The sequence below is a fragment of the Acomys russatus genome, chromosome 1, assembly GCF_903995435.1.
Source record: "Acomys russatus chromosome 1, mAcoRus1.1, whole genome shotgun sequence".
Taxonomy (NCBI): domain Eukaryota; kingdom Metazoa; phylum Chordata; class Mammalia; order Rodentia; family Muridae; genus Acomys; species Acomys russatus.
Genome location: NC_067137.1, coordinates 108,653,649 through 108,681,238, shown reverse-complemented (window position 1 = coordinate 108,681,238; position 27,590 = coordinate 108,653,649). Strand labels below are relative to the sequence as shown.

At 44.7% G+C, this 27,590-nt stretch overlaps 1 protein-coding gene across 1 annotated transcript in view; it reads right to left on the bottom strand.

The window, feature by feature from the left end:
• Positions 1–748: 748 nt before the first annotated feature.
• Kcnk13 (potassium two pore domain channel subfamily K member 13) overlaps positions 749–27,590 on the bottom strand; it is a 90,040-nt gene continuing 63,198 nt past the window's right edge. The window contains exon 2 of the mRNA XM_051150453.1: positions 749–1,838. Coding sequence (XP_051006410.1) covers positions 955–1,838 — 884 coding nt within the window. The 3' untranslated portion in view covers positions 749–954. The remainder of the gene's footprint in view (positions 1,839–27,590) is intronic.

Below are 27,590 nucleotides of genomic sequence, written 5' to 3'. Positions count from 1 at the left end.
CTGGTCCCCTTTATCACTTCTGAAAGTGTTGTGTGTACTCCCTCTAATCTCGTTAAAAAAAAAAAAAAGAGTCCTACTGTGCCTTACGTGTTCTCTCTGCACTTAGGAAGGCCAGCAACCCCTATCCTTAGGAAGGGTGCTATAATGGCCAGGGAGGCTCACATCACTAGCCTTAGTACAGTCTCAGAAGCCAGCCCCGCAATTGACGAGACAAGAAAGCCACACTTTATTATGGGACCTAGAATGTTACTGCTCCAACCCAGACTCCAAGATGAGGTGTATATTTCCAGCCTCCTCTACATTGTCTGCAGTGATTACCCATGGCCTCTTAGTTAACAAAATGAGAATTTATTAAATGTTCAGTTCTAATAAATAGTCAGTTGCCTCTACAACAGGCCCCAAGCCCTGGTAAAATGGCATTGTCCATGTAACCATTCAGAGAGAACACATTAAGCTATGGGCATTAGTTACAAAAGGGAGTTGCTCTCTTCTCTTGACTCATGGCCACCATCCTGCTATAGCTTAAAGACTTGGAGATGAATTTAGTTTTCTTATCACATAAGATACCAAAGATACATTAGTCAAACAGGAAACAAAATAAGACCAACCAACCAACCAATCAAAACCCCAAAAGACTTCCAATGGAACCAACAAAAATATGCTTGGAAGGAAGCCCAGCAAAAAGAAGGCCCCGACACATTCTGGAATTTTCTTGAGGGGCTAGGTGAAGTGGTAAGTTAAACCATTCACAGGTCCAGGTTAGAATTAGGCTCTTGGGGGCTTTTCTTCCCGAACGGTCAACCTTGGTGGTTGCTGTTGTCTGAGGTCAAGGTCATATTTCAAAGGCCGGACTTGAGAAGGTAATTGCAAGAGCCAGGGACACAGCTGAGCTCACTGGTGCTGCTTATTCTTCATTTGCCATGGGCCTCTTCATCTGGCAGCTTCTTCTGGGTCCTACCTGTCTCCACTGGTCTCTGCCAACCTGTTATTCATTACTGCAAAGGCTCCCACACCCCCTGAGAACTCATCATCCCTGGAGGATGCATTGGTCTGGTGGGGTCCACCATTGGCCATCTCAGACAACTGCTTCTGCAGGATGGCCAGTGAGACCTTGTTGGTGTCCTTCATGGAGATCATCTCCCCTGAGAGACGTCGCCCATCAGTGTCACTTTCCATCACCCCATCAGTCTCTATGGAGATGTTGCACTTGTTCCGGATGTTGCCGGGCATCACCACATTCCTCTTGGACCGCAGGAGTCCTCTTTGACATTGTGGAAAGCACCCGCTAGCCAGTTTCCTCAGGATCCAGTTCATCGTCTGTTTAATCAGGATGGAGATGACATTAAACAAGGAGTAGATGCAACAGACACCCATGAGGATGAAGAAGAAGTTGGCAAAGCGGTAGAGTCCTTGTCTCTCATACTGAGAGTTCTGGCTGCTGACCAGGTCCCCAAAGCCAATGGTGCTGAAAGCCACAAAGCAAAAGTACAGTGAGTCAAAGTAGCTCCAGCCTTCCATGGTGGTGTACAGAGCCGAGGCTCCACAGGAGACCGTCGCTGATGCCAAGCATAGGATCAGCATGACGTAGTACACAGAGGGTTTCCAGCCAGCTAGGTGATCCACCTTGCCCTTTTCAGAGGCCTTCATGTTGTCCTGAGTCCCTACCCCACGTCTCCGCAGCTGGTGCTGGTGACATGATCTCATGACATAAGCGATGACGGTGATCAGCCGCTCCAGGAAGAGGTTGAAGAAGAGGATGGTGCTTGCACATCCAATGAGACCATAAAAGATCAGAAAAATCTTCCCTCCAATTGTGGCTGGTGTGGTCATTCCAAACCCTGAGGAAGACAAAAACCAGAGGAGAGAGAGAGAGAGAGAAAAAAAAAGAGTGAACGAGAGCTTGGTTGGAAGTGGAGTTGGTGTATAGCCATGGTTCTCAACCTTCCTAATGCTGCGACCCTTTAATACAGTCTCTCATGTTGTGGTGACCTTCCAACCATAAAGTTGTTTCATTGCTACTTCAAAACTGTAATTTTAGGAGAGATGATGGCTCAGTAGTTAAGAGCACCATCTGCTCTTCCAGAGGTCCTGAGTTCAATTCCCAGCAACCACATGGTGGCTCACAAACATCTATAATGTGATCTGGTGCCCTTTACTGGCCTGCAGGTATATGTGCAGCCAGAGTACTGTATACATAATAAAAATAAATAAATCTTTAAAAAAAACTGTAATTTTGCTACTGTTATGAATCATAACGTAAACATCTGATAGGTGACCTTAAAGGGGCCATGACCACAGGTTGAGAACCACTGGTGTATAGGCCTGGAGGTTGGCTAAAGACTAGACGAAATAGTGTTATAAAAAAAAAACCAAAACCCTCAGCTCTAGCCTTTCTAGGAAAGTGGAGAATCCCCATCTCTGTTGGAAGGCTGTTGTTCAGCACACACAGTTGGCCTGCTGCAAGGCCATATGGCGTTATTGTGCAAGGCAGGAAAAGGCCCCTCTTCCTCTGAGTGGAACCAGCCAGCGAAAAAAGAAAAAGGCTTAGTGATGAGGACGTGACTAGGTCTCAGCCTCCTTCGCTCCTTTTGCTGGGTGTCCTTGCACACTATGGAACACAAACAGCCATAACCAACAGACCTTGCTTAGGGACACAAAGGCTCCTACAAAAATAAAGGCTTATTCAGACTCATAAGAATTCATTTATTCCACAACCACAGAGCTGGGGATAAAACCGGAAGGGCTCCTGACTCCCTGGTTCTCTGGTCCTTCAAGACAACTGGCATCTTGTGTGGTAAGTACTGGGCTTGGAAGTGGCACAGCACTCTGTGGCATCTGCTGAGAGGGGTGCCCACCTCAGACATGGGCTTCTGGGAAGACTATACTGAGGGACTTGGAAACCAAGGAGGCACTGTACAGGAGGAAGGTACATGCAAGTAGCGATGGTAGTCCCTTTTTCTCTGTTCTCTTGTGTGTGTGTGCATGTGTATGTGTGTATGTATGCAGTAAGTGTGTGTGTATGTATATAGTAAGTGTGTGTGTATGTACACAGTAAATGTGTGTGTGCATGTGTATGTGTGTATGTATGCAGTGTGTGTGTATGTATGCAGTAAGTGTGTGTGTGTGTGTGTGTGTGTGTGTGTGTGTGTGTGCTTTGAGACACTGGAAGGTGATGTTGGGTATCTTCCTCATCTGCACTCCAGGGTCTTTTGATGAAACTGGAGCTCACTGACTCGGCCTAGTTTAGCTAGTCAGCTTGCCCTGGGGGTGCCCAGTCACTGCCTCCTGAGTGTTGGGATTTGGGCAGCCGCCATGCCTGCCAGGCATTTTACATGCATTCTGAGGATCCAACTCTGGTCCTTACACTTTCCTCTTTATTTTCACATTCAGCTTTCTCATCTTGTCCCATCCCTGGGCTTTCACGCCTCAGCCGTTATCCTTTTCTTGTAATTTCCTTCAAAGCCTGTCCCTGTTCTTGTTGCTATGGGTCAGCTGGTGGCTGCTTGACCTAGGTTCCCCTGGGAAATGGTTGGATCAGATATGAGGCTATGTGGTCTTCTAGGGTTATGACTCCATGGTGTCCTGAGATGAGGGAAAGGGGCCATCTTTCCCAAGCACCTGATGTGTACATTCATAACCATTTATTTCCCCAACTAAAATTATGGTTCTCAGCACACATGGTTCACAGCTGTGTCTGGTTGCGAAGCAAAACAAAACAAAACAAAAAAACCCTCAAACTAAGACAATGAAGGCGTATACTCAGTTCAGTTTTTATCAACACAGGGTAGAGAGGGGCGGATGGGATATTTTGTAAGGAAGGAGTGAAAGGCAAATGAACAATAGAATGAGATTTGGAGTGTGTGTTAGGGGCCTTAATGGTGGAGACAAAAATCAAAATGTCACCCCCCCTTTGGAAACCCTGCTTCAAAAAAATCAAAGCCCCCTCAGCTACCTTACAGTAGAGGTTCTTATGTCTCTCCATTAGGTAAGGAAACGTTTTGTTAGGACTTAATTCTTATCCTCAAGCTTAGACGAGGTGGCTAGAGTCGTAGAGGCTGGAGGTTGATGAGTCAAACGCGCACTGAGTTTTACAAGTAGGATTTGAACCACATAGTGTTCTACCCAGTCCAAAAGGACACCACGAGTCGCCAGTGCATCAGGAAATTAGTTCCTGATTATTGAAGGAACCTGGAGCTACTTCCATAGACTCAGTCTATTCCCCGAGTCAGGAAGAGCTTGTGAGTGCTCCCCATAGAAGATAGAAGCAGAAAGCTGAGTCCATGCTATATGTGTTGGCCATTGCTGTAATAGGAATGATTTTATCTCCCCAAATTCACATGCTGATCTTTACCCACAAGATGATGGTTTTAGAAGATGGATCTATGTGAGGTGATTAGCTCCTGGGAGTGGGACCTTCATGGATCGCATCTGTGTCCTTATAAATGATACCTTGGGAGATGGGGATGTGGCTTAGTCGGCAGAGTGCTTGTTTGGTAAGCTGGGTTAGGGTTATAGGTGTCTGTAACCCAACATGTGGGAGATGGAGCCAGGAGGTTCAAAAGTTCAAGGTCATCTTAGAAGATGTAGGGACTTCAAAGGCAAAGACAGTAACGACAACAAATGACACTCTGGAGAATGTTGCTCTTTCTGACTTGTGAGAATGCAGCAAGGATTCTGTGAAAGCCTTGACCTTTGACTCCCAGAACTGTGAGCACTATATTTCTCTGTTAATAAGCCAGCCTGTGGCATTTGTTACAGCATCCAGAATGAATTAAGACCACTGCTTATGAGAACTCCTTCCCTGAAGAGCCATAAACAATGGCTGCCCGCTGCTTACAAGGGTCCAATGACAAAGTACGATTCCACTGAAGTTTGCCCTGGGGGAGCTATCGAGTTTACTGTGCTTATTTAGAACACACAGAGTCGGAGGTAGCTTACATGAGCGTGGGTGGAAAGTCTGTCTGCAGTGCAAAGTCTTCATCCAGCATGGATGCCCACAGCCACATGGATGGAGTCCCCAGTTGCCTTATCCAGCCTAGAGACATACTCAGATCTCCTGACACCACCGGGCCATATACAACTAGGACAGAATTGCATACAAGTGGCCGGGAGGAGTCATGGGACTCTCAGAGAGCTTCACTGCCCCTCTCTCTCCAACCTCTCCTTCTCTAGGGAAGTCACCTGTCAACAAGCTCCATGTGATGGTCTCCTGCAAGCAGGCACAGTTGAGCTAGTTAATGAGAACTGTGTCCCTTGGCCTCAGAGAGCCCCCATCAAGGCAAGGATAAGAGGAACTATTTATAAGAGTCAAGGGGTAAATGTGAGCATAAAGGAGTTATCCCATGACACGTGGTCTGAAGGAAGCCTCACTTTGGGCAGAGTGACCTTAAGCACCTTTGGGTACAGTGATGATACTAACAAGCTTGAGGAACTGGTGACATGTTCCCAGGATTGAAAATTTCTAGATTCTGATATGTCATCAAAGGATGCTACCAGCCATACATTTGGAAGAAGAGTCCAGCAGCATCTGGCTCCATGCAGACCCTCATGGGCTCATGGAAGGAATAAATAGGGCTCCCTGGAAGCATATAGCAACCATGAAATATTTTCACCAAAAATATTTTCGAGGACAGTCTACAAGTCCTGCCTGGTTGTCCTGAGAACATAACTTGCTCAGAAGAACAGGCAGACCTCCAACTCACCTAGTGTTGGGGCTGAAGGGTTCCCTGGCTGCCCTGGGGAATCAGGAGGGAGACCAGAAGGAGAGTTCTTCTTGATAAAGCCATGGGACTATACCCCAGGCCATCTGAACAAACTGCCTGCCTGCCTGCCCTCCTTCCCAAGGCATGAGTCACATATACAAAAGAAGAAATTTCAATTTCCCGGCATAGGAAGACAGCCCTTCCTCTTGACCCTTCCCTCCCTCCCTCCTCCGCCCTCCCTCATTACTTCCTTCCTCTATCCCTTCCTCTCTCCCCTGGCTCATTTGCCCTCTTTCACTGGGCACTCAATAAAATAAATAAATGATTGAGGGGGAAAAAAAAAGGAAAATTTCTGATTCCCATCTGTTGACTTGGCTCTATGGGACTTTTTAATTAAAGAAGGAGTCATCCTGTCTTTTGGTCACCCGCTGGGCTTACTGAATCACAGTCACCTCTTCAATCAGCCAAAGGAACAGAAAATGGTAAGAGTGCGGGCATCGTGGACAGCTGAGCACTGAGGACTTGGGTTTACCAGCAGCCCAGTTGGTAAAGAGCAGAACCTGAGCTCAGTTTCCAGCATGTAAGAGTTAAAAAGCCCGGTGTGGTATGTGACTGTAATCCCAGCACTGGGGAGGTGGACACAGTGGATCCCTGAGGCATCCTTGCCAGGTCAGCTAGCCTACTTGGTGAGTTCTGGGGTCAATTAGAGACCCCATCTAAACCAACCAACCAACCAACCATTGGCAGACAGCTCTGAGAACATAGATCACATAGTCTTGCAGACCCAAGCTGTCAGGTGGACAAGCCATTAGTAGAAGTGAGAGAAGGACATGAAACAAGGACTCATAGCTGTAGACTTTATTTTTTCGGTTTTTAAATTAAAATATTTATTATTATTATTACCATGTGAATATGTGCATACATGGATGAGTACATGCATAGCTGGCAGAGCACATATGTGGAGGTCAGAGGACTTTGCTCTGTCCTTTCACCTCTGATCTCTGACCCTTCTAGTCTCTGGGGCACCTGCACTCAAATGCACATCCCTACCCATACATATCCATGATTATAGAAGAATATTCTCCCCGAATAGCCTAAGCTCCTCCCAGTAAGCCCCACCTCTAAAGGGTCCAACAGCTCTCCTAGGCTGGAGGCTCAGACGTAAGCACATGGGCTTTGGAGAGCAGTCCATATCCAAACTGCAGTACCAACTGTGCTTCCTCTGTCCTAGCCTACCCTTTACTTGATGATGGCTACCTAACTGCTGACTTGATGAGACCTAGAATGACCTAAGAGATGGGCCTCTGAGAACACCTGTGGGGGATTATCCTGGTTAGGTTAGTTGAGGTGAGTGGCACCATCCCTTAGGCTTGGATTCTAGACAGGATGAAATGGAGAAAGTGAGTTAAACATGCGCACTTGTCACTCTCTAATTTTTTTATTTGTGACCAGCTCCTGTCTTTCAAGCTGTTGCATGACTTCCCTGCCATCGTGGATGGTGCCCTTGAATTGTGAGCTAAAATAAACTCTTTCCCCTCTGAATTGTTTTTGTCAGGGCGTTTTGTTACAGCAGCAGCAACAACAAAAAGAAACTAAGACAAGAATATTATATATTATATTATGTTATGTTATGTTATGTTATGTTATGTTATGTTATGTTATGTTATGTTATATATGTACTGTTGATTGGCCCCAAGCCTTTGTCCATAATAGGCAAGTGTTCGGCCATGGAGCTATGTCTGAAGATCCCTTGCTGGAGTATTATAAAACAAATACAATGCAGTATACTAATTCATTCATTAACAAAGAACATCTCTGACTGCCAAGGGCTTTATTTGTCTACCATAAGCATTGTCCTATTACCACACCTAAAAAAAAAAAAAAAAAAAAAAAAAAAAAATCTAATTACTAAACAGCAAATAAGCCCGATCTGTATTTGGCTCTCTCAGAAACATCTTTCTACAGATGACCTTTGTGAACTGGGTTCTCACACGGCACACACATCTCTTCTGTCTCTTTTAATTGCTAACAGTTTCCCTCCACCATCACTTGTTAGGTAAATGTTTCCTGAAGAGAAAATTTCTAGAAACAATTAAAGGAGGGAAAGTCTTTTGTGTATTCTGCGCGTGCCCCCACTTTTGGCAACTCATATAGTCTTCAAAGAGACAGAGACATTGACGTAAAATGTCTGGAAGCAAGCTGGGAAAATGTACCAGCTGTCATATGCCCACAATTGTATCAATCAACTGTAACATCCAAATATCAGACACGACAGTAAAGCCCCTGATGCACACCAGCTTATGGTTTGCATCTGAAATTCCCTCAAAGGCCATGTAGCAACCTAGGGCCCCTTCCTCTGGTACTGGGCAGTGTGCAAACATTAAGACACGGGGCTCAGTTACCTCCCGGGCCTAGTACTGGGGCTCCTTCTCCCTCACCCCTTCCCCTCTGCTTTTTCTTCTCTTTCCTCTTTTCTTCACTCCCTGCTTTTTAGCTGCCATGAGGTGGGCAATTTCCTCTGCCATGCACTATGGCTATGACGTTCATGCCTTACCACATGCCTAAAGGCATCAGGCCAAGACATCATGAACTGAAACTTCTAAAACCATGAGCCAAGATAAATCCTTCTTCTTCTTCTTCTTCTTCTTCTTCTTCTTCTTCTTCTTCTTCTTCTTCTTCTTCTTCTTCTTCTTCTTCTTCTTCTTCTCCTCCTCCTCCTCCTCCTCCTCCTCCTCCTCCTCCTTCTTCTCCTTCTTCTTCTCCTTCTTCTTCTTCTTCTTCCTCTTCCTTTTTTCTTCTTCCTCCGCATTCTTCGTGTGTGTGTGTGTGTGTGTGTGTGTGTGTGTGTGTGTGTAACTTTTGGGAACTAATTCTTTTCTTTCATCATGTAATCTGGATATTGACCTCTGGTCATCAAGCTTGTGTGGCAAGTGCCTTTACTACTGAGCCACCACACAATGCTAAATCTTTCTTTTTAAGAGCTCCTTATTTCAAATATTTTGTTACAATAGTGGAGATCTGAATATGTCTCTCAACCACTTTAATGTCACATAATAGGGAAATGACTAAATGGCATAGCCACTTAAATTGGCTCATACATCATGTTTTAAAGCCATCGGACTTACCATTTCCGAACTGCCTGGTCTCTAACCTTGTGTTTTGTAGGATACTATAACCCCTGCACATGTGCTATGACTAGCATTTTAATAGCTATGCACATACAGTTTGTGAAGCTGATTTCTTCTGTAATGAGGATTGAGCAGGTTGCCCCTGTGCCAGGCTTGAGCTGTTCTGAAGGTGTCCGTTGGCTGTGCTGGTTTCACTTAACTTCAATCGTGAAGAATTCTTTGGATATAAAACACAAATACTTGTGGTTAAAGCCCTTGACTAGACTTGACTAGACTTAAAGCCCTTGACTTCCAAAGAAAACGCTTTAAGGACAGAGATGGAATATCTGAGGTCAAGTGTTTCCAGCCAAGATTTGCTTTCTCTGGGAAGTCACAACCTGGACTTTGAACCTGATCTTGGAGATGCAGAACCAGAAACAACAGAAGTGGTTGATAAAATCAGGCCAACCTGTGTTCTGAGTCACCTCCAATGGTTGATGCTGTTGCCAGGCTTCAGGGGGGATGAAGCTCTGTGAGGCAGTTAAAATCTTGACTGTCAACTCTGTGGATCTGGGATCAGCTAAGAGACACACCCTCTGGGGTGGGTGGGTCTGCCAGAGGGTTTCCAGAGAGTTCCACCTCTGGCCTTCACTCCTTGCCGGCAGATGTCCTCTCCACTCTTTGATGACATTAGCTTCCAGCTTCTTACCATTCCATTGTGAACAGCAGTGAATTTTCTGGACTTTTAGTATCAAATTGGGACTGCTGAGGCAGCCAGCTTCATGGGCCCTCAGCCTCCCCAGCATGCTGGACCACCCAGCCATTCGTAAGATGTATTTATTCTGCCAGTCTGTCTCTCTGGAGAACCCTGACTAATGCAGAGAAATGAAACAGGATGAACCAAAGAGCATTCGGGGCAGAGTTTCTGAGCTGCAGTAGGCCTGCACATTCCCCAAGGAGCTTGTTAAAGAATGAACTAACCAAGTCTCACCCTGACACATTCCAGTTCAGGAGCCAGGGAGATGGAGGGCAGAATACCTGTGTCTCAAAGGCTTAGAGTAATTCTGTGACAAGGGTAATAGACCTCACCAAGTAGGTGGTAGAAGCATCCATCAGCTAGGGTCAGAGCCCTGGAGGGGGGAGGCAGGGTTGATTTAGGGAAGGCAAAGCAAGTCAGGAAGAGTCCAAATTAGGGTATCTCCCTAATATTCTCACCAAAAGTCAATGAAGAATATTCCTGGAGGTGATTGCAACCCTGACTTCCATATGACAGAACAGACATTTCAAATGTTATGTTATATCGAAACACTCTTCAGAAACATTGGGTTAACTACATGCCTTATACTATAACTACATGCCAAATACTTTTAGCACTTTTTATTTTTTATATTACCTATCAGAAAGGAAACGAGCCAGGTGGGGGTGGCACACGCCTTTAATCCCAGCACTTGGGAGGCAGAGGCAGGCAGATATCTGTGAGTTTGAGGCCAGCCTGGTCTACAAAGAGGGTTCAGGACAGCCAAGTCTACACAGAGAAACCCTGTCTTGAAAAAAAAAAAACAAAAAAGAAAAGAAAAAAGAAAGAAAAAAAGAGAAATGAATCGAAGGACATAGCTTCATAGCTGTTTTCTGTTACTATAATGAAATACCCGAAGCTGGACATTTCATAATGATGTGTATTTAGCTCACAATTCTGGAGGCAGAACCTTTGAATGGTGTGGAACCAACTCTGTTGAGAGCTCTCCTGCCTGTGTCCTGTCACAGCAGTTGCTATCATTGAGGCAGCAAGTGTAAGAGAAAGTGACCATGTGGCAAAGATAGGCAGCAGGAGTGAGGAGGACGGCCATCTTGCTCTTTTTACAGTAACTCTCCCATGAGAACTCCCCAGGGTCTCAGGAGAAGAAATCAATGCTTTCTGGCCAGCACATCTGTGGCTTCCCACTACAGATTCTCAGCATTATTATACTAGGGACCAAGCCTTAACACACAAACCACTGGGGGACACAATCAAGCCATCCAGACAATCTCCCTGCCAATCCACCTTCTCCAGTGTGGACCTTCTGCAGGTGCTGGTCCAGCTATGTTTTATAGAATGAGGTTTTAGCTTATGGGAGAGGAGAGAAGAGGGAGGAGAGAAGAGGGAGGAGGGGAGGGGGAAGAGGAAGAGGAGGAGGAGAAGATGTGTGACCAAGGACTGAGGTGGACACTGACTGGTTCTAAGGTGGGTTTCTAAGTAGGCATCTGCTTGTGGGTGTGTGCTCCATGGTGGTCAATGGGCAGTTTTGGGGTTTACTCTAGGTTGAAAGTAGCTTGTTTCCTATGGGAACCCCACCCCTCTCCCATCACACAAGAGAACACTGACAGGCTCAGCTCTACAACCTGCTCAGAGCCACCGAGCTGGTTTGGTGGAGAGCTGCATTCTAGTCCCAACTATCCTTACCCCAAGTGCATCATGGCTCCACCTTATTCTGGGTTTCCCTTTAGTAAGATGAAGGCGGAGGCTGGGGGTCGGGGGTGGGTGGGTACATAGTTGAACTCTAGACCCGTTGAATTACTGTGTTCTATGGCTTGGTGTTCTGAGGCCTGGACCTGGACCCATTCTGTTTATTTGCTCATTTCTGGATTCTGGGAGAATGAGCTCCCCTGGGCATGTGCTCCTCGACCAAGCTAGCCTGGTCTACCTGGTCTACCTGAAGACTAATTCCATCTATGATATCTCTCACGTGACAAAGGCTAATTGAACACACTTCCCAGGGTCCAAGGGAGCCAGAGGGAGGCAATGTCTCCCTCAGGCGCTAATGCCCACAGTAAGTCCTGCAGGTGTAGATGTTACGTTTTCTTCCTAAAGTTAAAAGTATTGTGGGAATTTGATTTTCCTAAGGATATTCTCCTTCCTTTTAATAGCAGCAAGCCACTTTTGACAAAGGACCGGGAATTATTTTAATAGAGCAAGCCATTTCCCAGGTAACTTCTGATTTAAAGGACAAAGACTCTAGCTATAAGTAAGGCTTAAATCATTACTATTCTAACTATAAAAGCTGACACCTGGGATGCAGCAAATTAGGAGTCTCTAAGTCAGTTGCATTACTGTGAATTACAGTCATTTTTGTACTCAGGTTATCAAAAACTAGACTCAGAGGAATCTGAACAGAGCAACTCCTAGAGAGAAATTTTAAAATTTCATTTCCTTGAGAGAGACACAAACAACAGGGGCCTTTGCTATGTGTTTTAGGCTCTCTCAAACCTTTTTCTTCCTCAGGAACATTTGCTAGAGTGACAGTTGCAGTCAGCTCTGGTAGCAATAAATGTCGTCATTACTTCTGACTTCACCCTCTTTTAAAACGGGTGGGGTGGGGTGGGGTGGGTATGGGGTGGGAGGGGAGGGGAGCACGCTGGTGGGGGCAGGATCATCGCGTGACTTACTTATCTCAAGGCAGTGTCCTGATTCTAGTGCTTCCTAACTTTTAAATGCTGAAAGTACATCTTAAAAGCAAGTAGATGTAATTATGTTCTCTCCTGAACTAAATTGCCCTCCCCCACACTTGGAAGAAATGGTTCAATTAAGTAGAGTTGTCACCACAGCGCAGAGCACATGGTTGAGGGAAGCTGCCTCTTCCTCAGCTCCAGGGAGAGAATCTGGCCAAGGCATCTCGAAGAAGTATCAATAAAGAAGCGGCTGTTCTCTGGGCTTCTGGGTAAAGCCTCCAGAGACACGGCTGCTGCTTTGAATTTTCTGCCGCAGAGCATCGACTCCGAAGGATTCCCTAGGCTGCCATCGGTACCCACAAAACTGAGATCCGCCGCTTACCCCACCCTGCTCAGAACCCCACCTTTCCTATCTAGCAGCCTCGTAAACACATTTAAGGTACCCTCACGCCCTCAGAAACCCTCCTTGAAAGCCAAAGCCCTGCAGCACACCTGTGACTCTGCTCTTTACAGCTCAACCTCCACGTGCCGTCAAGTTACAGGAACAAGGGTGCTGAATGAGATCATCGGGGTCTGAGGTAAAGAATTTTGTATTTCTGGAACAGGCATGCATGCAGGATGCTGTGTGGAACCCGAAGCCACAGTTCCGGCATGGCGTCTTGCCAAGGTCTTCTTGAGCTCAGCCTCTCGCTTAGGCCACAGAGGATGGACCTAAGGCTTAACTGGCAGCCACGGCAGCAGTGTGGCGGCAGGTGCTACTATTGGGTGCACACTGGATCATGACATCATTGGGGACTTCAGTGTGGGTGGGGATCCTGAGATCAGTGCCCCTGGCATTGCCTCCCAGGACCCTAGGGAACCAGCTGGCGCAGCCACAAGAAACAATTATTTTTTTTTTTCCCCCTCGAGACAGGGTTTCTCTGTGTACCCCTGGCTGTCCTGGAACTCACTCTATAGATCAGGCTGGCCTCGAACTCACAGAGATCCACGTGCCTCTGCCTCCTACTAAGTGCTGGGATTAAATGCGTGCGCCAGCACTGCCTGGGCTTCCTCTTAGAGAAATCAGCTGTGTGATGTTCTTATTTTGTAAATTAATTAGGATAAAGTATTTTCTCTCTTATTTTTTGAGACAGGGTCTTACTGTGTAACTCTGGCTAGCCTGGGACTCACTAGGTAGACCTGGTTGGCCTTGAACTAACAGAGATTTTCTGCCTTTGCATATGCCTCCTGGTTCCTGGGATTAAAGTGGTGTGCTTTTACATCCAGCTAAAGTGATGTGTCTTTTTAAAAAAGGACTTGAAACAAATAAATGATTTCTCATTACGCTATCATTACAATGCCCTCCCGCAGCCTTCCTTACTGCCTACAAACATGAAACGTCCTATTCTACTCTATGGATAAGCACACTGTAGCTTATAGGAATGTGAGGCAGACTAATGTTCTCTTTGACAGTAACTTTTTTTCCCCAATGTATGGATGAGTTTATTGGGGGGTTGCTTGCTAATTCATAGAGTTAGTCCTTGACCACCACGGTAGCCAGCGTGGTGCTCGCACAGCAGCTGAGAACTTATACGGTGAGACAATAACCTTGATGCAGGGAGAGAGAGCCAACTGGAACCTTAAAGCCCACACCCACCCAATGACACACCTCCTCCAACAAGACCACACCTCCTCCAACAAGACCACACCTCCTAGTCCTTCCCAAACAGTTCATAGGAACTGGGAACCAAGCATTCAAACACACGAGCCCATGGGCAACAATACCTCTTGAATCAAAGCCTTGTCAGAAAAACACATTCTTTTGTCCTGTCTTTCCTCATTTTTCTCATCCCCCTTTTGGTCCCCTCTCTTGATTTCTTCCCTCTACTCCTTAATCCTTTTAGAGGGACCCGATGAGCTGGCCGTGAACCGAATCACTACCCTATTAAATAAACCGGTCTTCAAGGGAGTTTTGTGTGTGTGTGTGTGTGTGTCCCCTTTTCAATGCTTAATTTTGATGACACTTGCTTCAGAAAATTTTTATAGCTTTCCTTTGCCCAAAGCTAGGAGAGAAACTATTCTAACTGAAAAAAAAATTACATTTCCTTATTTTGCGTGTGCATATTGCACATATGTAGGTCAGAGAGCAAATTTTCTGCATTTGCTTCTTTCCTTCCACCGAGTAGCCTCCACATTGTCAAAGTCAGGTTGTCAAGCTTGGTGTTCAATGTCTTTACAGCCGAGTCGCCGTGTCAGCCCACGAGGAAAAGCCACATTTAAAACAGTCTTATGGTATTTGTGCTACAATTGGGATTAGTATACGTAACTTATCTGCCAGAGGGAATGCTCGAAAGTGTGGTAAGTAACACTGTGGCCTGTTAGCTATTTACAAAGAGAGATAAGCAAAGTGCCAGCAGCAAAGAGGTTAGGTTAGGATTTATTTTAATACACAGGGAACAAACAGCGACCTCCGCCACTTGTGTGAACTTGGGGCTGGTCACATAAAATGCCAGGGTTTCAAGAGAGTGGCTTCAGAAGTACAAACATGAATGCCCTGGGGAGGAGAAATGACACACTGTCACTCACTAAGGAGTGGAAGGCATAGACTGCTATTACCCCATTGGGGGTTGGGGAAGGAGGGAGCAGCTGCAGATGCTAGGGCCCAGAAGACGACCGCTGAACACTTTCTGAGTGCACTGTCGGTGGAGACTTTCTGTAACGGACAGGAAGCATGGTCTTCCAACGACGTCATTTCTAATTCTACGGGCAGAATAGGCTCTACCATGAAAGTTGACCCTCCCCGCCCCCCCCCCCCGTAAAAAAACATTCGCTACCCCCACTTTTCTCCTGTCTGCATCTCGATTGTATCTGCAGCTGGGCAGGCCGCCTGTTTTCTTCATCTCCGTGGACCCATTCAGCAAGCCTTCCCTGAGCCACTGCCTGAGGCGAAGCCTTGCGTTGTCAGCGAGGACGCGGGGGCTGTGCTCAGCTATGCTCCTTCAGGACTCTGCCTTCTCTTTCTCCGCATTTCCGCTTCATTCTCAGTACGTCCCCAGACTTAGTGTGCCTTTGTGTTTCTTCTGTGAGCTGTATCTTTTCATCTTTAGTCCATTTCCTATGAAAATATCCTTTTTATTGATTCATAAGAGCACTTTATATGTTAAGAGAGATGAACTCTTCTTTTAAAAACATATTTTATTAATTCTTTGAGAATTTCATAACATGCACACAATGTACTTTGATCATATTCGCTCCCACTCCTCCCAGATCCACCCGGCCTCCTTACCTCTCTCAAGTTTAGTTCTGGCTCTTATATGTATTGCACATAATTTCCCCCTGTCTGTGTTTGTCTTTTATTCTCACGTAAATGTGTTGTAGTTAGATGGAAGCTTAATTTCCATACAAGTGAATCAATTTGTTCCATTGCAGCTTTTGCCTTTCGGTCATGGAAAGTCCTTCTTTAATCTTGGAGATAAACTTGGGGTTCTTGTATCTTAAAAATGTAGTGTTGGAATGGAAAGACTCGGCAGTTAAGAGTACTGGCTGCTCTTTCAGAGAATCCAGGTTCAGCTCCCAGAACCCACATGGATGCTCACAGCTGTATCTCCAGTTCAAGCGGATCTGACGCCCTCTTCTGGCGTCTATGAGCACAGCACTCATATGGTATACACAGATACAGACAAGACATTCATGTACATACAATAAAAATAAAATCTTTTAAAATAATAAAAAATGTTAGTTTGAAGTTGCAGCAGTCTGATGTTTTAAAAAGTTTGTTTCTCTGTGTATCATTTTAATTAAAGCTTCTGTTGAGGTCATTGCTGATGGACGTGCATTTATATAAAGTAATATGGGAAGGCTTTATTTACCTTTTATCCAGTTTCCTCCAATGATAACTTTTTGCAAACTGATGGTGTAATCACAGCGCTGGGATATCATCATCCTCCCGCCCACATGCTACTCTCATGTTCTTTAGTAGAATTTAGTTCTGCACAATTTTGTCATGTGTGTATGTCCCTCAGCACCATTAAAAAATTCCATTATTTAGCTACTCTCTGTAACTAATAAATAATATTTATTAAAGGCATTTTTTTGTATTTGTTTCTGGATTCTATATTATGTTTCACTCTTTGGGCTGTGGCTGGTACCTCAAACACGAACAGTTATTTTTCGTGCCTGTGAGAACCTCTCTCTCTCTCCTTTCTCTCTTCTCTTCCCCCTCCTTTCTTCCCCCATTTTCCTTACCAAGACGCTCCTGGTTATTTTGTGTTCAGTCTTCATGGTGAGCTGTAGAATCATCCAGCTAAGAGCCAAAACAGATATTTGGATTTGATTGGGGTTGTCTTTTATTTAGAGATTCATTTGTGGGGAAACAACATCCTTACCTAATTGAATTTTTCCAGCAGGAACACAATCTCTTCCACTCTATCTGTTTCTGGAACTCTCCTTATGATGAGCCTTAGTAGAAATGTGTAATTTCCTAATATAAGTTCTGCACACATCTTGTCACACTGATTCCTTCTGTAGATGCTATAGGTGGTGGGTGGGATCTTTCATATATATATATATTTTTTTTTTCTTTTGGTTGGCTATCTAGTGTTATTATTTTATAGTGGCAAAACATACATAGCAGAAAATTTACCACACTAATACATTTTCAGTGTTCACAGTGCTATGAGCCATAGCCACTATCCATTTCTGGAACCTGTCCCTCCGTCCAAACACAACCGGGTTGAGGGTTGGTCTGGTGTTATGTAAGATCTGGTTGCTGCCCAGAGAACACACCTATCCTTGTTGTGTAAAGTTTGCTTAAGAAATTATTCCTAATAAAAAGCCAATACTTGGGCAGTGCGAGAGGAAGGTGGGCGTGGCGAAGGTTCTCGGGCTTTGGGGGACAGAAGGATCATAGGAGGAGAAGCAGACAGGTATCAGAGGAGGAAGGAAGTGGGGCCCTGATGGGTTAGTGTGGAGAAGAGCACCGGCTGAATTGGCATGGAAGGAGGAAAGGGGCCCAGATGAGAGAATAAGCAAGTGTTTGTGGAATCATGGATGGGAGGCAGCCCAGATAGAAATTACTAGAGCAGATGGCGTGGGATGGGGGCTTGGGAGGTAAAGATAGCTTAGAAGGTAATATGTCCCATGCCCCAGGTGAAGTAAGGCTATTCTAAAAATCTATCAGACATCTGTTCTTTATTGATTGTGAAAGCGGGTTAGATAATATCATTGTAATAATTATAAGGCTAATAATAAACACTATTAGGCCTGACCTTTGAATTGACTGCAACACCACCCCACATCCATCAATCACCCTTCTAGTAGCCTTGGTTTTATTTTCCACCCCCATGAGCCTGCCTACTCACGGGACCTGCACAAGTGGAGTCATGCGGCACCTGTCTGTTAGTGTCTAGCTGCTCTCGCTGGGCACTGTGCTTCCATGGTTCACTCTGTGGCAGCACGTCTCGCGAGCCTGCTCTATACTGTGGCTGAGTGAGTTTCTGACCTATGTATACTTGGCCCTTTGTTTCTCTGCTCATTGACCAGTGTCACATGGGTTCTCTGCTCCTTTTGGCTCTTTGGGGAGCTTACCTCTGTGGATGTGGGCATGCAAATGGCTCTTTGAGTCTCTACTTTCAATTGTTTTGGGAGTATTGGAACAAAAGAATATTTTGCACATTTTATAACCAATCGTGGTGGCACACAACAGAAAGATGATCTTAAATTTCTAATTAGCAAATACCAACATCTGCCACTAATAAAACAAAAGAAAGCTTTTTGTTTTTGAGATAGGGTCTCATGTAGTATAGACTGTCCTTTTACTTGTAGCTAAGGATGACCTTGAACTTGGAATCCTCCTGCCTCCATGTACCCAGTGCTGGGATTACAGGCCTGCCCCACTGCTCTCAGTTTATACAGCTCTGCGGAGGCAAACATTCAATCAGCCGAACCACATTCCCAGCCACTCGGGGACCCTGTTAGAGCCTTCTGTGTTTCCCGTTGGCCTTGATTGCCCAGGACAGTTATTCACAAAGCCTTGTCAATTCTTAGCCTGAGAGCACAGCACGTACAAGACGCTGCTGGAACTGCCTCGGTTACATTGTTCATGGAAAATCACTTTTCTCTTTATGCTCTTCAGAGTCTTCAGAGGACGTTTTAGCTTTCTTTTTCTTTTTCTTTTTCTTTTTTCTTTTCAAAGATAAGCAAAAGGAAGGGTTTGGGAGGGGTGTAGCAGGAAGCCACGTTCAACCCTGCAGAAGTGGGCTCAGCTTGAGGCCGCCAGAGGCAGGTGGATTTATCTGAAAGGCTGCCTATTTCTGTCAATGTCTAGGCATGTAAGTGCAGGGTAATGCACTTAGGATGTATTACCCCTCTGCTTTCCCTGTAAGAAAGGCCATTTCTCTTGTTAAGGTGGGTGTTCTTACGTCACTGTGGACTGCAGGCTAGAGTGGGCTTCCTGGTCAATGCATCTTTGTATGCTTCATTACCTCCTTAAAAGCAGGGTGCGTTCCTCACCATCATCCCATCCCACACCCCCTACCGGCTGGGTGACAGTCTGAATTCATGTCTCAAGCCTGGCCTTCATTCCAAGGACATCCCGGTATCGCAAGGAGGATGGAGAGTTTCAACCTGGGCAGTTTGGGACATAATTCTAATCTTTAAAAAAAAAAAAAAAAAACTGTCTCCTCCTGTGCCTTAATTTTGTTATCTGTTAAGTGGGAGGATAGTATCCTCCTCATAGGACATTTGTAAAGATTTAATAATTCAGCCGAGGTGAAATGCTAGGAAGGGATGAATCCTAAGAGCCAGACATGGTTTTTTGTTGTTGTTGTTATTTTTGTTGTTTTCTTTTTTTTCTTTTTTTGTGGTCCTAGGGATGAGATCCAGGGACACACACAAACACACACACACACACACACACACACACACACACACACACACGTCAGACAGGAGTTCGTCATTGCTAAGAGCAGGTGCCTGGGATGCCACACAGCCCTCACCCTGGAGCCACAGTGACCTTGGAGAGATTTCTTATGCAATCATACCCATGGGGAGTCACATCTAGAAAAGTGGGTACCAGTTAGCAATAACAGCATAAGAGGGACCTGACTGTTGGGCTGATTGGTTGTGTTCATAGCAGCAGCAGGCTCCAGGGAAGTGGAGAGTCAGACCCAGAGTCCTGGTTCCATTTGAGAGAAAGACCATGGCTGTGCTATGTGGGAGCTCTGGAGTCCTCAGGCATGGACTCAGAGCGGGACCAGTAACTCCCACTGCCCAATAGGAGCAGCTCCTGTGTTCTGTATCACAAGGCCTTCCTTTTAGGATCTGCTCAGTATGCGTGTCTCCCCAGAATAATACCACTTCAGGTAGGGAGAAGCCTTGACCAAGATCCTGCTCCATGCCATCTTCCAGGCCACAGCAAGTGGAAGGGCCATGCGGAAAGGAAAGAGACAGCAGGCAGAGAGGGAAATCACCTTCTCCCTCCTGCAACCTGTAGCTGCCACCCACTTTTGCCTCGCTCACTGGTTTCAAGAAGCCTTCCCTGGTTCTCCAATGCCCCCTCCCTCAGAGAATCAAACCCCTTAATCCCCACAGTGTCCCTAGCTGGTACCTTTTGCCCTAGCTTAGAGGCAGAAAGCTTGAAGCCATTGAATATTGAGTTTTCCCTACCCGGTGTGGGAGGCATGCATTCCTAGTTGCTGGGAGCCAACAACAACAAACACGAAAAAAGTCTGGAAGCCACTCAGAAGTGGGACTGGGCCCATCATTGTTTGATGTCCCTGACTCTCTGGCCTGATGCCTGGCTTACTGCTTGCCACAGTTTCTAGGTCAAGACCTTGCACAAATCACACATGCTCCCTGATGGAAACCTTCACTCATATTTTCTTTCTTCATCGAGCTCAGATAATAAAACAGATAATCTCCGCTCAACCTCTTTTCTAAAAGGTATCAGCCCAGAGGGCATACTCTAGTCTCCCCACAACATCCAGGCCACATCATGTTAGGGCAAATGGAACTCTTCCAGACCAGCTGTCATGCCACTTCCATTCTGAGCCATGGACACGTCAACTTTGGCTGCGATCACTTCCTTTTTGATCCAGTCTGTCTCAGGCCTGGGCATGGGATGAAACCTCAGCAGTAAGCTCTCCTGGGGTAGGCCACCCATGACCACTCTCATCTGATCTTTTGTAGAAATAAATGCCAACAGATTCTTCTTGGTGTCATGAACTTGACTACAAAGATGAGGTAACTGTAATGGTCTGGAAGGACTGGTAAAGTGTTTCTCAAGCATGTGAACTGACTTTAATCCCCAGGAGCCATGCTACAGATTCAGCCGCATGCATCTATGATCCTAGCACTGGGCATGCTGACAGGTGGATCCCTGGATCTTGCTAGATCGCCACTTCGGCCAAATCAGTGAACTCTAGGTTCAACGAGAGACTCTCTCAAATAATAAGTTGGAGCGCAATTGAGGAAAATATAGAACATCTACCTCTGGCCTCCACAATCTTGCATCACATGAACATATATACACACATGCAGACAGATAGACAGACAGACAGAGAAACAGAGAAAGAGAGATAGTAGATAAACAAATAGAGCCAGCACACATATGGCAGATAAGGTCAAATTCACTTAATCTTTTGGCTAAGTGGGTATCACAGTAAACAATAGACACTAACACGCCATTGTCAGAGTACATCAGAATGTGCTCATCGCACAAACCCATCTAGATTATATTTTAAATGATCCTTGATGATCCAGATGGTATTTTAGATTCTTGCAACACATCAGAAATCATCAAGATGAGCACACATTGTTTGGCAATGGCACTGATGGGAGTGTCTGATTGCATGAAGTTTCTCCCTGCTTGAATTCCAGTGAGTATATTTGTTACATCTATTTATACATAGAATACACTCTGGGTTAGCCATCACACCCAGAACCCAAGCATGCGCACTGAATGTAATGGGAGTAAGCATAGCCTATGGTTTGGAGACCAAGGCATCCCATTGCCAAGATGCCCATGGGATGTAATGATGGTCAGTCAGAGCTTGGAGGGAAAGGAAGAGAAGTAGTATCTTACATGTGAGGCAGAAGATTGACATTCTACCTCTGCTACCATATATGGACTGCCCTTGGACATGGTACTTGACCTCACTTGTGCCTCAATCTCTTCATCTGTAAAATGGGATGATGATAAAAATGCCTACTCCTTCGGATTGGTCATCAAAGAAGTGAAAGATATATTAGCTCTTCCTGCTCCTCTTTGTTTTGGACCCTCTTCTTGGTTTTCCAGATACACAGAATCAATGGAATGCAGATACAGTGGTTCCCTCCATGCCTAGGGCTTTTTGCAGATACGCAAGTCTAAGGATGCTTGGGTGTAGGGAACAGAGGAAGCCCTAGGTAGGCGAAGGCCCGAGTGAATGTCTATTGTTGATGTGCATACAGCATGTGGGTCTATGTTTAAGTGTATAGTGTGTACAAAGACTAGGAACTACAGTTTCCATCTCCCAGATGTTTGCGTGCCCTGGCTCGCCTAGACTGCTTTGTAGCCCAGGCTCGTCTTGAACTCACAGAGATCCACTTGCCTTGGCCTCCCAAGTACTGGGATTAAAGGCATGCACGGCTATGCCCAGCTCACCCAGATGTTTACAACCTGAGACTTCTCACCTACCTCCTACTGCGACAAACTAACTCTTTCCCCTGCGCTGGTCACAATAAACACACCGAGGTTCCCCATCGCTTGTGGGTGTAGGAGCAGCTCCATTAAAGTGCATACACCCCACTTGACTGTAGCTTTTCTGTATGTGTGTCTCTGTGTCTGTATTTTCTTTATGATATTGCTGACCTAGTCAGGATTTCAGTCTCAGCACTTGGCTCCCTTATACAATTGGTATATTACTGATTTACTTATAGTCAATATTAACCTATGTACTTTAACTTATCTCTAGATTGCTTATAAAACCTTATATATAAATACTATGTAAATATTTGTAACATTACATTACTTAGGGGATAATGACAAGCAAAAGGATTCTAAATAAATTCAATACAGCTGTTTGCTTCAGAATGCTTTTTAATCTACAGTTGGTCAGCTCTGTGACTACTGAGCTTAGGGGTATGGTGGGTCAACTGAGCGGACAGGTGGGAAGGGATTTAGCAGAGAAGTAAGTGCAGCATGGAACTTGAAAATCCCATTGTCTGCAAGCTTGGGACCCTGGTGGTATGGTTGGCTCAAGTCCATAGGCCTTACAGCCAGAGATGTTGATTGTACGTTCTCCATCAAAGACAACAGGCCTGAGCATCTGGAGAGGGGCAGGACAGTGGCATAAATCTTGGAGTTCAGAGCCCAAGCAGCCTGGGGTTCTGATGTCCCAGGACGGGAAAACCATGTCTCAGTTCCAGGGTGAGAAGTCACTTCATCTTTGTGCTGCCTTCTCTTCTACCTAGGGCTCTTAGCAGTTGGGATGACGCCCCTTGGCACTGAGGGTGGATCTTCTCCACTCAACTCACAACTCGACCTGCCCAAGATGTCCTCACAGGCATCACCATGACTATTCCATCACCATGACTCAGGATTCTTGAATCCAGTTAAAGCTGTCACCTAAAACCAAGCATTGGTCTCCCGGGTGCCTCCACCAAGTTCTTGACTATTTTAACCCCAGTCTTTAAACGCCCCAAGCTTCCTCCGGTGACATACATACTTCATCTAGCAAAGCCACACCTCCAAAACCCCCCTACACAGTGCCACACAACAGTGGCCAAGTATTAAAGTCCTTGAGATTATAGGGGACACTTTGCAGTCAAACCACCCACTGATCAAGGATTGGAATGTAAGATCTAAAATTATGTTGGGTGGTGATGGTGCATGTCTTTAACCCCACCGCTCAGGAGGCAGAGTGCATTCTCTCTCTGTGTGAGTGTGTAGATGTCTGTGAGTTCAAGCCCAGCCTTGTATAGAGAGTGAGTTCCAGGATAGACAGGGCTATGCACAGAAACCCTATTTTGAAAAAAAAAAATCCAATTACAAAAGTATTAGAAGGAATCACAGGTGAAACACTTCAGGGGTTGGCCAAAACTTTTTGGCTAAGACTCTAAAGCATGGGAAACAGAAGCAAAAATGAACGAATGAGACTACATCAAACCCAAAACCTTTTGTACAACAACAACAAAAGCCCATCGGGGTAAAGAGACAACCATCAAAATGGGAGAAAATATTTACAATCTATGCACCAAACAAGGGGTCAACTTCCAGAATATATAAGGAACTAAAACAACCCTAAAGCAAAATATAATATCAACAATTCAACTTAAGAATGGGTAAATTATCTGAATAATAGTTCTCAAAAAAGGGACATACATTGTTTAATAACTATGTAGGGAACAAATTAAGTACATTCCTTGTGGTTGTTTGAATGAGAATGACCCCCATATTCTAATTCTTAGTCTTCAGGGAGTGGAACCCTGTGAAAGGATTAGAAGGGTTAGGGGGTGTGGCCTTGTGGAGGAAGTATGTCGCTGCGGGATGAACTTTGAGGTTTCAAAAGCCCATGTCATTCTAGTCTCTCTCTTTCTGTCTGTGGACAGAGATGTAAAGTTCTTAGCTACTTTTCCAGCACCACACATGCTGGCATGCTTCCACCATGATGATGACATACTAACCTCTGAAGCTGTAAGCAAGGCCTCAACCAAATGTTTTCTTTTTATATGAGGTGCCTTGGTCACAGAGCCATCTAACCAGGGCCCAAGGGCGCTTGAGGAGACTGAAGCACCAACCAAGAACCATGCATGAACTGGACCTAGGCTCCCCACACCTATGTACCTGATAGGCAGTTTGCTCTTCATGTGGGTCCCCTGATAAGGGCAGTGGGAGCTGTCTGTGACATGGATTCCATCACTTACCCCTGTCCAGGCTGCCTTGCCAGTCACTTTGGAAGAAGATGTGCTGGGGTGGGTTGTTTGGGGGGGGCTCCCCTTTTCTGAGGTTTAAGGGAGGGGGCAGGGGGAAGAAGGAAGGAGGGTCGGACTGGGAGAAGAGAAGAGAGGGGGGCTATGATTGGCATGTAAATTGAATAAATAAGTATATTAATTTTTTTTAAAAGAAGAAGGCCAGCACGATCTGCCTGGAGGCTGTAGTATTCCAGGTCACAGGTGCTTAGGGGGATGACACAGGGACTCTTGCTTCTCAGAGAAGATCACAATTTAAAAAAAAAAGAGGTTTGCATCAATATGCAAAATCCTATACCAATGAATTAAAAATAACCTTATTTGTGAGTAACATTTAAGGCCTTAAGTTGAGGAGTAGATTCAATAATCATGATCATGCCAAATACTAGGGTAACTTTATCACAAGAATATATATCCTAGGTCTAACAGATAGATATGATTCTATAGGTGGACAAGGTAAAATAGTTAAATAAGGTCTTCAAAAGCCTCAGAGACCTACAGAATTTGGCACTTAAAGATTTTTTTTTATTATTCTAAAGATTCTTTGACAACAAGACAAGCTAACTTCTGGCAACACCCAGCCTGCCTCAAAGAAGATGATGAGCATCAAAGAAACTCCTTATGGAGTTGGCTTCAAATGTGGCAAACCAGCCACTGGGCAAAATGTTCTCGTTTATATTGGGCTAGAAGGCCGAAGATGATGCTCCAACATTATAGAGAGTTTTGGGTGACTGTTCAGGCAGCAACCTGTCTCTGTCATTTTTTTTTTTTTTTCATTTTGGAAGCTGCTAACCTGTACTTCTGGTTCACTCAGGTTCAGTCTTACAATTAAGCTTAGTTGGTTAGGGGTTAAGATGTCTTTAGATCAAGATAGATGTTTTAAGTTAATAGAGATGTGATATGATAGATATTGATTTACATTCAGAAATTTAGACCCAACAAGATTGGAAAAAGGTTTACCTCAAGTTTGACAAATACAAATAGCCAAGTCACTATGAATGTAACATTTATATAATTCCTGATTGTCTCATGGTTCTTCCTGCTGAATGTAGTTTATTTTTTTCATGTGTAATAATATAAATGTATACATTAAAAAAGAAACATAATAAAAAATGTCAAAAAAAAAGGGGGGCCCATTGGTCATGGTATCTTCACAACAATAGAACAGTGACTAAGATACCAATCACCAGAGGAAAAACAAACAAAATTATGAGATGTGTCTCACCCTAGTTAGAGCAACTATTACTGAAAAGACAAAAGAGAATGAATTTGGTGAAGATGTGGGAGAAGTGGAGACTCTCATACACGGTTGGTGGGAATGTAAACTAGTTTAGCAATTACAGAGATCAGGGTTAGGGTTCTCAACTGGAAGTCCCATGACTGAGCATGTATCCAAAGGATGTGGGAGTTGGTATGTTAGAAAGACATGCCTTTGCATGGACTAACCCAGACATCCACCAACAGATGACTGAACAGAATAATGTGTAGCATGGAACAGCATTTAAAACAGTGGCCTCAGCCTTCCTAACCCTGTGATCCTGTAATACTGTTCTGCATGTTGTGGTGACCCCAACCATTAAAAATTATAGTCACTGCTATTTTGTAACTGTAGTTTTGCTACTGTTCTCAATCGTGATGTAAATATCTGATATGCAGGATGTCTGACGTATAGCCCCTGTGAAAGGACTGTTGGGCCCCAAAGGGGTCGTGACCTACAGGTTGAGAACCGTTGGTTTAAACAGAATGAAATTCTGTCACTGTCAGCAGCAGGGTGGAACTGAGAAGTACTCTACTGAGCTCAGTGAGTCAAGTACACAAAGCCAAAGGGTGCATAATCTCACTTATTTGTGTGAGCTGAATGCTGATCTTATAGAAATGACGGTAAGAGTAGTGGTTTTCAGAGCTGGGGAAGGGAGTGGAGAGAGGGTGGTTAAGGGTGCAAGTGAGTGGGAGGATGGTTTCCACTGTCCTAGAACACAGCAGAGGAACTGTGGCTGGTGACAACCTAATTGTATATTTTGAAATAAAGACTACAGAGGATTTTGAATAGTATCTGCATAAAGAAATGTAAATGTCTGAGATTTCACATATGCTAATTACTCTAATCTGGTCACATCACACACACACACACACACACACACACACACACACACATGAGAGAGAGAGAGAGAGAGAGAGAGAGAGAGAGAGAGTGTGTTACACTGTACTGCAACAAACATGTCTAATTGCTATGTGGTAATAAAAATAAAAGCAAACCAACAGTAAGAAGCCCAGGCTCTGTTTTCACTTAGTCATCAAAGAAATGGAAATGAAAACATTTCTATCTCTCAAATTAATGGTTTATTTTTTCATTGCTGAATTAGTCACTAATATGTATATATGTACTGACAAATACTGTATTTCCATAAAACAATTAGTCAATGTGTATACATCAAGAGCTTTAAAACCAGTCATTCCCTTGATCCCTTGGCATTTTTTTTTCTAGAAAAATGAGAAAACCAGGCAGTGATTTGTAAAAATTTAAATACATAAAAGTCTGGGAGTGATGGGACATGTCTATAATCCCATCACTGGAGAGGCAGAGACAAGACAACCCTGGGGCTCTCTGGCTGGCTAGTCTAGTCAAATTGGTGAGCTCCAGGTTCAATGAGAGAACCTATTACAAAAACAAGATGGACAGATGCTGAGGAAGATATCCAATGCCAGCCTCTGGCCTCTGTATAGACTTGAATACATATGCATATATGCATTCCCTGCAACATGCACACACACACACACACACACACACACACACACACACACACACACACAGCCATATACACAAGGTGACTAATGAGCAACAAATTCAACAAATTGGATAAAACATCTTTAAAAGAAGCAAACTAATAAACATCCCCAAAGAATCTGATACCATAAAGTACCCTTATCCTAAGGAAAATGGACTTGTGATTAAAAATCTTACAAGCTGAGTAGTATTCCATAGTGTAAATGTACCACAGTTTCTTAGTCCATTCTTCTACTGAGGGACGCTTAGGCTGTTTCCATGTTCTGGCTATTATGTATAAGGCAGCTATGAACATGGTTGAGCATATGTCCCTGTTGTGTGTTAAGGAATTTTCTGGGTATATTCCAAGGAGTGGGATAGCTGGGTCTTGAGGAAGCCCTGCTCCCATTTTTCTGAGAAAGCGCCAGATAGCTTTCCAAAGTGGTTGTACTAGTTTGCATTCCCACCAGCAATGAAGGAGTGTTCCTCTCTCTCCACATCCTCGCCAACATGTGGTGTCATTTGAGTTTTTGATCTTAGCCATTCTGATGGGTGTAAGATGGAATCTCAGTGTCGTTTTGACTTGCATTTCCCTGATGACTAATGAGGATGAGCATTTCTTTAAGTGTTTCTCGGCCATTTAATATTCCTCTGTTGAGAATT